We start from the raw sequence: 13,264 nt of genomic DNA on the forward strand, positions 1-13,264 counted from the left end.
CGCGTAATTCTCTACCCGCGGATTAAACAAAAATTGAGATTCCATGGAATAATGACCCTGTGGAAAAAAAGTACATCTACAGTATATATTTCGTTTTCCAACAAAAAAATGAAACCATCAAATTTTTTATATATTTTCAAGACTTTGTAGTTGTATACAAATATACATTATTTTATGTACCATATTTACCAGAATGAAACTCAGCAATGCAGCATAGGTCTTTTCATAGAAATGAAATTTCATAAACAGAGGACAAAAAAAAAAAACTAATTAAAGTTCTATTTGCGGGGTCTATATTTTAAAGGTTTGGGATATATATACCTTGAGAAGACAATTGTTCTTTTGTTTGAATGTGTCGATTCTTCCAGTCTTGTTTCCTTGATTGCCTCTACTACTTTCTTACAATCGGCAGTTAAAGCATCACCTTTCCAAAAGTTGCATTCCAAAACAGATAAAGGGATGTCCTTGAAGCCCTGAAACAATAGGAACGAATATTCGTTTAAGTAAATATCACTACGTAAAAATTTACATGTCAAAAAAGATGTATTGTGCAAGAGAGAGAGAGAGAGAGAGAGAGAGAGAGAGAGAGAGAGAGAGAGAGAGAGAGATATTACCTTTCCCTGAATAATGATATTAGTTTTGGTGACTTCAGCTGAAGGGATACACTTTGTCATTTTTATTGTAAATTTTCCAACAGCCTTGCAATTATTCTTTGATGGAAACCAGATCTTTGTCTAGGATAAATTTACAAGGTATCAATAACATAAAAAAATAAAATAACTACATGTATATGTTTTCAAAAAAAGGATGAGGTCAGGGTCGGATAAGGACGGGTTAAACTTTTTGAAAGAAAACAAGCCTTCAAATCTATTTTTTTTTCTTCTCAATTGAAAAAAGTCAACATCCAGTGTACAGCATTTTTGTTTAAAAAAAGATTGATTGATTTTTGATGTTTAACGTCCCTCAAGAGAAATTTTCACTTATATGGAGACGCCAGAAACTTGCTGGTTGAGGGCTAGAAATTCTAACCACCTATACGACAGTTACGACCATTGAACAGTGAGGGATCTCTCTCGTGCACCACCTATATTGTGATATATTCGGACATGTTGACCTTTGGTGAAACCTTATGAGACATTCCAACAATTCAAACTCCACTTCGCATGCATACCTTATTTCAACCATGGGCAAGTAAATCTATATTTTCTTTACTGTATTTGGAAACCAAATATCTTAGAAGAAAGAGAGTCAGTTTTATATATTGGTTATAAATCATTTCAACATTTGAATAAGATTTCAAATTGACAAGATTGTTTTTGATAAATACATAAAAGTGAAATAAGGTTAAGACATAGCTTTCGGAGTTACATGATTCATGATATACATGTTTATACATACCGAGGGAATATCTTCAAGCCGCCCAAGAAAAACTACAGTACCAGGTCTGCTCTCTTTTACAAGATACAGGAAATCTTCACACTGGTCCTCAAGTGGATACTGGGCACTGATAAGACCATCGGGTTTCGTGAATGACTATTAGAAATAAAACAATAGAGAATTGCGGTTAAAGTTGTTTTGCAATATATAAAAATTCTTTTGACATCAACACAGAAATTCATATTTGCAAACCTGAAGAATGACAGCGTTGTAGTAAACCGGTTCACCATCGTCAGAGAGCACATGACATCTATATTTCTCAACTATTTAAATATATATTTTTTAAAATATTGAATTTATTATTTTTGGTCATTTTAAAAGTATTCAGATATCAATACGTTACATGCAATAACAAAAAAAGTTTTTAAAAGAAACAGAATTTCTTTTACCTGGCATAACAGTTGGTGTAAAATTAGATGCAGCATTGTTCTGTGCAGATTTTTCAGTTTTATCGTACTGTATTTTGAGTGATTCGAGCTCCTGGAAAATCGAGTTAGATGATTAAATTTTTAAAAACTGATTGCTTTCAGAATAACCTCTTTGAAAATCTTTTATGTTAGGAATCTTGGATTTTTCCAGATATATTTTAAATAAATCAAAAGGATGCAAGGTCTTTTATCGATAAAATACGGAATTAAACTGTAAAATTTGCAAGACCATACACCAATCATTGAGAAGTTAAAACGGCATTGAATGTTTTCTGAAAAGAAAGGCAAGCAATAAAGTCATGCAATGTTAAACATTCAAAATAAATGGAAATTGCGTTTTCATTTGGAATACACATTTCAAAGCTCAAGCACCGACCAAAAAGGAATAGATGAGGTATAATAAAAAAAAAAAAGTCAATTTTTTTTAGCATCCAAGAAAAGGTTTTATCACCCCCAAAAAAATGAAATATAAAATCCTGTTCAAATGTTATAGCTTTGTTAAACTTCTATTTAAAGAAAGAAGATAAAACTCCAAGGAAAAAGACAGAGGCTCAATTTCCTAGGTGGCGATCAAAAGCCAAAATACTCGGTATCCTTTCAAATGTTTTGAACAAGAAATTAGAAAATGCCGTGATAACCAAACACCTTAATTTTAACTATTCAAAAATCATGCCACGAAAGTTAAAGTTTGTTTTAAAAGAAGGTCGAATTCCTAGCTCAAAGTAAAAAAAAAAATCCTTTATGGCCAAGTGAAAGTTATTAACAAAATTACAAAAAATATAGTATGAAAGCCCTATCACCAATTGATCAAAATTTATGATAAAGGTCAAATGTTTGAATTATGCAAACGTTTGTCAAACTCAGAGGTAAAGAAGTCAGGATAGTTGTTATCAAAAGAAAAGTCTTGTCACGAAGAATATATATTTGAGCTATGAAAACCATGTTTATATAACTGATCAAAAATTATAATCAATGTTGGAGTTTTTGCAGACATAAGACAGCGCAGGTATGTTAAGGAAGCATTTAACTGATTTCTCGGGAAATTAAAACTTTTTAAAGAAAGTTTAGTTTGACAATCTACCAAAGCCGCAGAAAAAAACATTAACTATAATAAACTATTGAACAAAGCTAAGAGTGTCTAAAGCAAATACGTGCACCACCACCCTGTCATCACGTGTCCTCTATTTAAAGTGAAATGTTCCTTAATAAAAAAAAAGCTAACAGAACAACAGTACCCCAGAGTTAATTAATTTTTTGAGTAAATAATATACATGTAGTTAATAAACATCTATTATGCCTAAAAAGTGCTGCTAGACTCCCGCTGTCCGGTCAGTAAAATAATTATACCAGGCATTTGCACGAAACCGTACTTGATGTTTTGAACTTCAAACATATAACCCGAGATTTTCCGTAAAACCATGTTTACCTCGGGAATCTAGCCGCACTTTCCAAGTATTATGGAAGACAGGCCTACAATCTTTAAAAACTTATGTTTTGAAATATCCAGCTTACTGTTGTTCTTTTGTATTATTTTTGTCACGAATGACAGAGGAGAGACCGACCGTGATCCGTAAATAGCTGACTGTCTTTGAAAGAAAATATAATCGATGAAAATAAATTAGCATACCTGTGTAATAAACTTTATCTCCGTATGAAATCCACATAATATTCACGATATTTGCTTCTAACCCCCCTTTAACGTATCTTTGTATACAGTTGTATGTCGTCGAAGACAAAATATCTGTACACAACATCGTTAATTCCCAAGTAACTTGATGTTAACTTATGACGTCATCGGTCGTAACCCAAATGATTGATTGATTGAATATTGTTTAACGTCCCTCTCGAGAATGTTTCACTCAGATGGAGACGCCACCAACTGACGGTGGAGAGCTGCAAATTTTGTCCTATACTCGACACTTAAGTCCATTTAGCAGGGAGGTATCTTTATCGTGCCAACACCTACTGCGACACGGGACCCCGGTTTATACGGTTTCATCCAAATGACAGGTCTCCACGTCCCACATTGAGATTCGAACCCGCGACGTAAAGAATAACTCCTAAATTCGCGACTCTAGAGCAGACGCTCTAACCATTGCGCCAAGCGGGCGACTAACCCAAATGACAGATACAGCACAACAAACTAAAAACATTTTAATTTTGTTAATGTTTACATGTTTGTATTCATTTTTGTGAACTAAAGAAGTAAGGACATTAAGGGCCCAGAATAGCCTCAATGTTTCCTAGAAAATTAAAAGTTCTCTGATTACAAATATCAAGGAGACTTGTGTTCTATAATTGACGTCATATCGCATACTATGTCGTCATATGTATCGCTGATTGAGTCAAGTTAGAATATTCTGCATGACATCATTAAGACCCCAGCAAGACAGAAAGGTAAGTGGACAGAATAAATTAAAACGATACGTCCCCAAATGTTTGATTAAGGGTAAATTAGAATAAACAATAAAAGCCATATCCATTAAACACAAACACACACATCACCTGACATGACATTGACATATTAATTTTTTTTTCAAAATACTTCATAACACAAATAATTAAATGTAAATATTAAAAAAAAACCTTAAAATCATCAGCCTCTTGTTCTTTTTTAATTTCATCTTCTTGATGTTTAGAATTTAAAGTCTGGTGGTCTGACAGAAATAATTTATCCGTAACTGGGCGAAGGTGTCCTCTGAATGATTCATACAAAGCAGTGTAAATCATTTTGTACTGATCCTACAACGAGATTATTTATGATTGTATATTAGATTCATAGGGACATTAGGAAATAATGATACAGAAAACACAAAAAATAATACTGATGAACCAAAATCCTTCTTCTTAAATAACAAAATAACAAGTTAACAAGATTTTAATCATCAAATTCCTGATATTTTTTTTTCAAGATTGACGAAATACTATTATATAAATTATAAAAAAATTATATTCACTTACCTCTCCTTGTACCATATTCATTCTGTCATCTCGCATTTGAGTGACATATTCAGACACATTTACAGATCCTGATTCCAAACCGTGCCGGTAGAGGGCGTCTAAGGCTATGAAGGTACCTGTTCTACCCAATCCAGCACTTCAAGAAACATAACCAAGCTCTCAGGCTTTATATAAAGTTTATTTCATGACTACGAGGGGAATAGTCAAAATGTTGTTCCAAGGTAATGGGGGAAGATCTGGAAAACTGTTGTCCGAGGCCAAAGACCGAGGGCAACAGTTTTTCAGGTCTTCCCCATTATCGAGGGACAACTGTTTAACTGTTTCCGAGTTACATGAAATAAGTGTTTTATTACTTAACCTACTATACAATTTCTTAAAGTAATGAAATTGACAAATCGACAAAACTTTGCATTTCTTGTGTTATCATGCATGCCCTAATAAATATTGATGCATGTATGTATTGTTTTGTAAAAGAAAAAAAACCCTAAGATGACTTGAAGGTTTGAATATAACACACTGACGTTTTAAAAGCGAAAGCTCTAGTGAGTGAAAGGAGCCTACAGTTTTCTATAATTACCCTCAGAAAAGATGTTCTTGGCCTCTTCTTTAAAATGATATCAAATTGAATACACTTGTGAGTATTTAGTTTTCTCTTCAAATGATAATTTCAAATTTAAAACCATCAAAATGCTTCAATTTATACATATTTCAGTATAAATGTAAAGTACGGGAAATTAATCATGACGTCATAATGGATTACTACAGACATGCAACAGTTCATTCTGTGACCGGGTAAACAGTTTTGACTGTTGCATGATATGCGAAAAACATAAAAATGAACCAGGAAACAGTTCAAAATGCCTAATTACAATTACAGGTTAGGTAATAACATTGACTTTTTAAAAAATGAATTTACCCTGTCGAAAAAAGCTATATCATATATAGTTTACTATTGTCGTGTATTTACTTCTCCGATTCTTACAAAAGTTTGTTTAACAAAATAAATATATTTGAATAAAATATATCTAGATAACGAACAGTATTCAGGCTGAAAAGTTCATAAAACATGGACCTCCAAAACATCAGAGGTGGGATCAGGTGCCCTGGAGAAGTGAACACCCCTTACCGAGCGTACACATTCGTCGTGTGCTCCTTGTCATGACTGGGGAATAACGAAAAAAACGTCGTCAATTCAGTGTATAAATAATGGCCTTACAATCAATAAAGGATATTGAGTTAACGAACAGTATTCGATATCAAAGTCCATGAAACAATTAAAAATAGGAACAGAGCAAACACGGACCTCCAAGACGTCAGAGATGGGATCAGGTGTCATATGGAGGAGTGAGCATCCCCTGCCGAACGGTCACACCCGCCATGTGCTCCCTGTCATGATAAGGAAATAACGAAAAAAAACGGTAGTCAATTCAGTGTATAATAAATGGACTAAAAATTAGTATAAAAAACGTCACTCAGCATTTGACTAAATATATATATGTATCCACCATAGAACTTACGAAATGATGACTTAGAAGCTGTCCATACGTAGAGCATGCTCTTGCGTATTGAATCAACTGTGATATATACACTCCGTATGCAGGTGATGAAGGTATATTACTGCTTAAGTAAGGGAAGTTGACGATGGAAAAGTTGAATTCATCACGTTTATCATAGAGTTCGGTTGTTAGATTGTTAGATGAAAAACGACATTCAGCATTTGACTCAATTATATTCGCTGAAATGTCATTGTATCGACCATAAAACTTACAAAGTGATGACTTTAAACGAGACTGCAGATATGTTGTTTCATTTTTTTGTCAATAAATTATCTCATTCAAAAATAGTACGTATGTAGTGCATGCTCTTGGGTATCGAATCAACTGAGAGATAAACAGGTATATTTTGAACGTATATTGCTGTATATGTAAGGGAAATTGACGAATAAAAGGTTAAAGTCATCACGTTTATCACAAAGCTTGGTTGTTAGATTACCATTAATGTCTTTAAATGTTTGAAGTAAATTATCCAAATATGAAACAGTAAATTATCCAAATATAAGTTTATCCAAATATGAAACAGATGTGTCAGACTTTGTGGTATCTTTTTTCTCAAGCTCAATGGAATATATCATTTGGACATAGGAACGGGAAAAACACATTTTTAACTGACAATACGGCGTCGAGATAACTAATTATCGAGTTAAAGGAAACACTCCCAAACTATTTCTAAAAATTAATGACATTGGTATATATCATAATTAAATTAACTAAGTAAAATTTTTACTGTCATCAAGTAAAGTCATACATTCTATCATGGCAAGAAGAAATTACACTTTTGTAGTTTGATTTCTTCTATTTTTTTAATATCTACATGTACACTCGGCACTCATTGTCATTAAGCAATGAATGGATTCTTTTGTGCCGGCACTTATTGCGATACTCAGTTTATGCAGTCTTATTCCGAATAACCTACGTATATCCATGTCCCGCACTTCGATTTGAACCAGCGGCAGTAGGTAGGATCAACTCCTTACGACGTGATTCTAAGTCAAACTAGTGCTAATTGTAACGGGGACCGTTACAGATGTTCCCCAAACGCTCCCCAATTCCCCTTGTGTACCAAGTTCATTCAAATTTAAGCATTGCACGCGTGCGCATGTGAATGCATGTGTGTAATGACCATATCACCTTGTCTACACAATCTATATATTTTAATATACTACAAATGAAAGTATTTAATCCAAAAGTATTAAAAAACACGCTCTTTCAAGTGTATTTTTTATTTTACTCTTTTCACGTGCACGCACGTGCATACATGAGCATGGTGACCATACCTTCTTGTAGAAGTCCATTACATCTATCTATGTTCTAAATCCCATCCCGTTTGGTTGTTAACCAAGGGAGTTATGACTGTTTAAAGTTTAAGCCAATCAAATTACAGTGCACGTACATGCACGTGTAAGCATGTGCATGGTGACCATACCTTCTTGTAGAAGTCCATAATATCTACCTATGTTCCAAATCCCATCCTGTTTGGTTGAAAACCAAGGGAGTTATAGCTATTTAAAGTTTCAGCCAATGAGATCGCAGCGCACGTGCATGCACGTGAGATCTTGCTATTTTGACCATATCGTCTTGTCTATGCTACTAATATATCCTTGCATTATAAATTTCAAAAGATTTCATCAAAAAATAGAAAAGTTACGGCTATATCCATTATATTGGTCATTTCACGTGTTGCACGTGCGCGCTCTTGCAAGCACGTGCGCGCAAAATGGCATGTTGACAATGTCATCTTATCTACATTTATGATATGTCTATATATTCTAAATATCAAAGCATTACATCAAAAAATGTAAAAGTTACGGCAATTTCAAGTATATTGGTCAATTCACGTGTTGCACGTGCGCGCTCTTGCAAGCACGTGCGCGCAAAATGACCTTCGTTCCGCAAATCTACATAACATGTCTACTTACCCTAAAAAGGTTTCCCCTTAATCGGATGTGTACTTTACAAGATCATTCGCGGACAAAATTTTCCCGAGAAGAAAAATAATAATAATAATAACTAGTGCTAATTGTAACGGGGACCGTTACAGATGTTCCCCAAACGCTCCCCAACTCCCTTTTGGTGCCATATTCCCTGTAAGCTTCATTAAATAGGACAAAATCTATGCATTTGAGACTTCAACAACGCCAAGTTCATTCAAATTTTAGCATTGCGCGCGTGCACATGTGAATGCATGTGCGTAATGACCATATCATATTGTCTACACTATATATATATTTTAATATGCTTAATATTAAAGTATTTAATTCAAAAGTATATATATAAAAAAAACGCTTATTCAAGTGTATTTTTGATTTTACAATGTACCCATTTTACGTGCACACACGTGCATACATGAGCATGGTGACCATACCTCCTTGTAGGAGTTCATTACATCTATCTATGTTCTAAATCCCAACCCGTTTTGTTGAAAACCAAGGCAGTTATAGCTGTTTAAAGTTTCAGCCAATCAGATTGCAGCGCACGTACAAGCACATGTATGCTTGTGCATGGTGACCATACCTTCTTGTAGAAGTCCATTATATATTTATGCTCCAAATCACATCCTGTTTGGTTGAAAACCAAGGGAGTTATAGCTGTTAAAAGTTTCAGCCAATCAGATTGCGCCGCACGTATACACACGTGTATGCATGTGCATGCTGACCATACCTCCTTGTAGAAGTCCATGATATATATTTATGTTCCAAATCCCATCCTATTTGGTTGAAAACCAAGGGAGTTATAGCTATTTAAAGTTTCAGCCAATCAGATTGCAGCGCACGTGCATACACGTGTTTTCATGATAATAGCTATATATCATGTTGTAGGATATCCTAATGCATGGCTATGTTCAAAATTTCAAAGGATTTCTTCAAAAAAGAAGAAAGTTATTGAGACTTTAGTTTCAGCCAATCAGAGTAAAGCGCACGTGCATGCGCGTGAGATCTTGCTATTTTGACCATGCCATCTTGTCTATACTACTATTATATCCTTACATTATGAGTTACAAAGCATTTCATCAAAAAATAGAAAAGTTACGGCAGTATACATTATATTGGTCATTTTACGTGTTGCACGTGCCTACTCTTGCAAGCACGTGCGCGCAAAATGACCTTCGTTCGGCAACTCTACATAACATGCCTACTAACCCTAAAAATGTTTCACCTAAGTCGGATGTATAGTTTACAAGATCACTCGTGGACAAAATTTTCCCAGGAATAATAATAATAATAATAATAAGAAACAGAGTAAAAACAATATGTTCCCCAACTTCGTTTGGGGAACATAATAAGAAGAAGAAACAGAGTAAAAACAATATGTTCCCCAACTTCGTATGGGGAACATAATAAGCTAACAACTACGCGACGCTGGCTACCGTTGGATTTGTACTTTGTAAGCAAATTGTTAAAAGTAAAAACAAAGATCCGTAAAAATGTAAAAGCCGATATAATGATTTTATCCATTGGAAATTCTTATCCTTCAAGACACCTGATGTCACCTCAGATACATTTTTTTTATCTCCATGCTTGCTCGATCTACTCGAAATTTGCGATGGTCTTCCTCGCTTTTCATCAGGATTACTTAATTGTTGTATTCATGCATTTTTATTAAACACTTGGGAAAAGTTGAAGTCATTAATTTAAAGAATAAATACTTTCTTTAGTTGTACGTACGAGAAGTATGTCTCAACTGATGCAGAAAAAAATACATAACCTGCGTAGGCTGATTATGTAATTTTTTCTGCAATAGCTGCGACATTAATTCTAGTACTAACACCCAAAGTAAGACATTTAAATTTATTGTGTATATTTACATCTGTATGAATAAACATAAGTAAAATTAAATATGTGTAATATTGTATTATAGATGATTATGACATCGTGCAAAACTGAAGGAAGAGCCATTGTTCAAGAAATCTACGCACGTGTCTTGCTTAGTGTCGTTTATACACTGATAAAGAAAAAAATAATCACTGAATGTAAATTTACAATGTTAAAACGAATTTCAAACTAGAGGCACTGTTGCATTGAGTTTATTAAATGAAACATCCCGCCTTGCATATGATAATAATTTTTAAGTCTATGTTTTGCTCTGGGAGACCCGAAATAAGTGTCAAATCAAAGAGTAAAATAAGAGATGCACAAAGGCATTTTTATTAAAATGAGTCTGTGAAATCTCATTAAATCTTATTCATTGGTTTGAGAGGAGTTGCGGATAAGAAATGTATACACTTCAATATCGATCATAGAAAGAATTCCCGTGTCTGTGTTTTGCTATGGGAAACTTAGAATATATATCCGATCAAAAAGTGAAATAGAAGATTTGCAGTGGTACTATGTACCAAAGATTCTTTAAAAATCCCATGATAATTCATTCAGTGGTGTAAGAAGACTTGCGGATAAGAAATGGGTACCCCAAAGCGTACATGCTGATTGTTTACCTGCAATGGACAGCTATTTTACTTTTCTCTACAGACTCATCAAAAACTCTCTGTACATGCCGATGGAACACCACAAGATTTATAGCCTCAGGAACACCGTGGTCTGGCCATTGTGTGTAATGAAACATCCACACGTCTTTTTCTTCCTTACCCTTAAATGAAGTGAAGATTTGAATTGAAAAGGAGAGAGAGAGAGAGAGAGAGAGATCACGTTTTAAGAACATGATATAAAACATTAAGAACACTTTGAAGTTTATACTTCTATCCCTATCATCTTACAATTGTATTTTGCAATTTCAGATGTCTTTTAATGTAGTTTGAATACGTCTTCTCCTCCAGGTTTCGAATTGTAAAATTGCCACTTTGGACTTTGTCGTTGCAGTTTGGCCAATATTGTGCACACTTTTCCTACATAAGAAAAGTTTTTTTTTCAAATAAACATATTCAGAATGTAACCTAATCAACCCGTTGCTTAAAAAAAAAGAAATTCAGTTCATTTAGTATATTTGAAATGTTTGATGATTGAATTTACTTTTTTTTCTTCTTTCAGATTTGTTAGACAAACAATAATTTCAATTGATTCCTGCCAAATCATTGTCCAAAAATCAGCAACTGTTTTCTTTTTTGGACCTAAAGAAATATAAGATTTTTTATTATGAAGTGAAAAACGTTGTGTTTTATCCTAATTCATTATTTAACTTAATCAAACTTTGTTCCCAAAGCATTGATGAATACAAGTTTCAATAAAGAAATATCCTGAGATACTTTTCTGAAAACTGGTAAGCATTACAAAAGAAGCAATTTCACATATATTACTCTGACTATCTAATATACAGAATTTCGAAATGTACATGTAGGTGATTACTTTTTCAACAATTAAACGATTTGTACCTTGTGTAGCTATGTATCTCTGCTCGCCTGATATATCCTTTGACAAAATAATTGAAAAAAAAAACACAATTGTAAAGAAAACAATATTACACACATATAGCAAAATAAAGAAAAATCTGATAACGTCTAATTGTAAAACTATTTCAGAAAAACGTGTTTTAATTAAAATGTAGAAATTAATTGGCTGCACTATGTAAGAATTTTAAAAAAAATCAATGCATGTATAATTATGAACATGTAAATTTAGTACATTATTTTTCTAACCCAAGATAAATAAAGTTATATTAATATATTTAATTTAAAAAACAATGAAAAAATGAATTGATAAATACCTTTATATAGTTGGCGTTTATGTAATCAGATTTCATGTCTGTCATTCGAAACTTAACCCGCGAATGATCATCTAAAAAAATTAAATACAGTCTCATGAAGAAGAATCTGAAGAGGGTTTTTTAAAAATAAAGGATGGTGTGGAATTTGTTTCTATTTACTTTATTTTTATTTAGATGAAATTTCATTGTTCCAATTTTAATTTTCTAATTCATTGCAATATTTTAAATGGTCAATAATTTATGATGCATTTTTATTTTTACTTCAACATTAACATTGAACTGTCTTTCTTTTTGAAAGCAACCTTTTTTCTTCAATTTCTTCTTGTTCGCATAAATTAAACGTGTTAAAGTAGCACTTACATGGAAATGTTGATTTATATCTGTTTTTTGTTTTGTTTTCATCCCTTTTCCCCGCATCACATGAATGTAATTCTCCCTTTGAAATTTTCTGATAAAATAGAAATATATTGTTGATAAAAAATGGATTATTTGTATGTAGATTTCCACTGTGTCTGTTAACCCAATTTAAGCAATTAAGAATTTTTTCTCGCAAAATCACCGGTGCTAGATTGATCTTTCTAAAAATATCTCAAAAACAAATCATAGAAGGTGAAAGTGAAGCTAACGATTCAAAAATGCGGAGCGATCCAATGTTATTGGAAATGTAACTTTCAATACTTCAAACGAAAACAATGGGTTATTTAAACATTTGACAAAATAATGACAAGATATACCGTAAACGTATTACATTGTATTCTATTTAGTGATATTGGCGGAAAGTAGAGTCTGCTAAATCAAGTACATGGCTAAATGTCTTTAACTTCACACATTTATTACTAGCACATTCAGATAGCGCTAAATCAAATCTACGCTAACTTGTTGAAAATTGAATTTCCGCCAAATATCGTACACGCCGAATGTAATACATTTACAGTACCCCTTTTGGTGTCCCTGGTTCGGGGTGTCTTTTAAAATGATGCAACAGTATATCAATAAAACCTGATGGTACCTCCTGCCACATAACGAGTAAAGGATCAAAGTAAAGTAAAACACGGAGGTCACTGTAATGTCAGAAACTTTTATAATGTACAATGTCAATTTTCGAAATTGTCTCATTTTTATATTTTTCATCGATTTCACAGCACATGATTTAAGAAAACAGAACACAAGCTTTGATATCTACCAAAGTTAAATATTTTATACACTAGTGTCAGATGCATTTTTTGT

The 13,264-nt window shown here is 33.2% G+C and overlaps 1 protein-coding gene across 4 annotated transcripts in view; it reads right to left on the reverse strand.

Moving 5' to 3' along the window:
• Positions 1-263: 263 nt before the first annotated feature.
• The window catches only part of LOC134236469 (receptor-type tyrosine-protein phosphatase T-like), a 51,836-nt gene continuing 38,835 nt past the window's right edge, over positions 264-13,264 (reverse strand). For 3 of the 4 annotated variants that reach the window (XM_062718651.1, XM_062718652.1, XM_062718650.1), the window contains 13 exons: positions 12,398-12,485; positions 12,038-12,108; positions 11,706-11,742; positions 11,347-11,444; positions 11,094-11,222; positions 10,815-10,966; positions 4,827-4,962; positions 4,452-4,607; positions 1,827-1,917; positions 1,630-1,700; positions 1,399-1,533; positions 615-734; positions 264-473 (listed from right to left, as the gene is read on the reverse strand). In XM_062718651.1, the coding sequence (XP_062574635.1) occupies positions 279-473; positions 615-734; positions 1,399-1,533; positions 1,630-1,700; positions 1,827-1,917; positions 4,452-4,607; positions 4,827-4,962; positions 10,815-10,966; positions 11,094-11,222; positions 11,347-11,444; positions 11,706-11,742; positions 12,038-12,108; positions 12,398-12,485 (1,479 nt within the window). In that variant the 3' untranslated portion in view covers positions 264-278. Of the gene's footprint in view, positions 474-614; positions 735-1,398; positions 1,534-1,629; positions 1,701-1,826; positions 1,918-3,377; positions 3,452-4,451; positions 4,608-4,826; positions 4,963-10,814; positions 10,967-11,093; positions 11,223-11,346; positions 11,445-11,705; positions 11,743-12,037; positions 12,109-12,397; positions 12,486-13,264 lie in introns of those variants that run through there. The other variant, XM_062718653.1, reaches the window with a different exon arrangement.

The sequence above is a fragment of the Saccostrea cucullata genome, unplaced genomic scaffold (assembly GCF_032062105.1).
Source record: "Saccostrea cucullata isolate Sc308-1 unplaced genomic scaffold, CSIRO_AGI_Scuc_v1 ctg3344, whole genome shotgun sequence".
NCBI classification, from domain to species: Eukaryota; Metazoa; Mollusca; class Bivalvia; order Ostreida; family Ostreidae; genus Saccostrea; species Saccostrea cuccullata.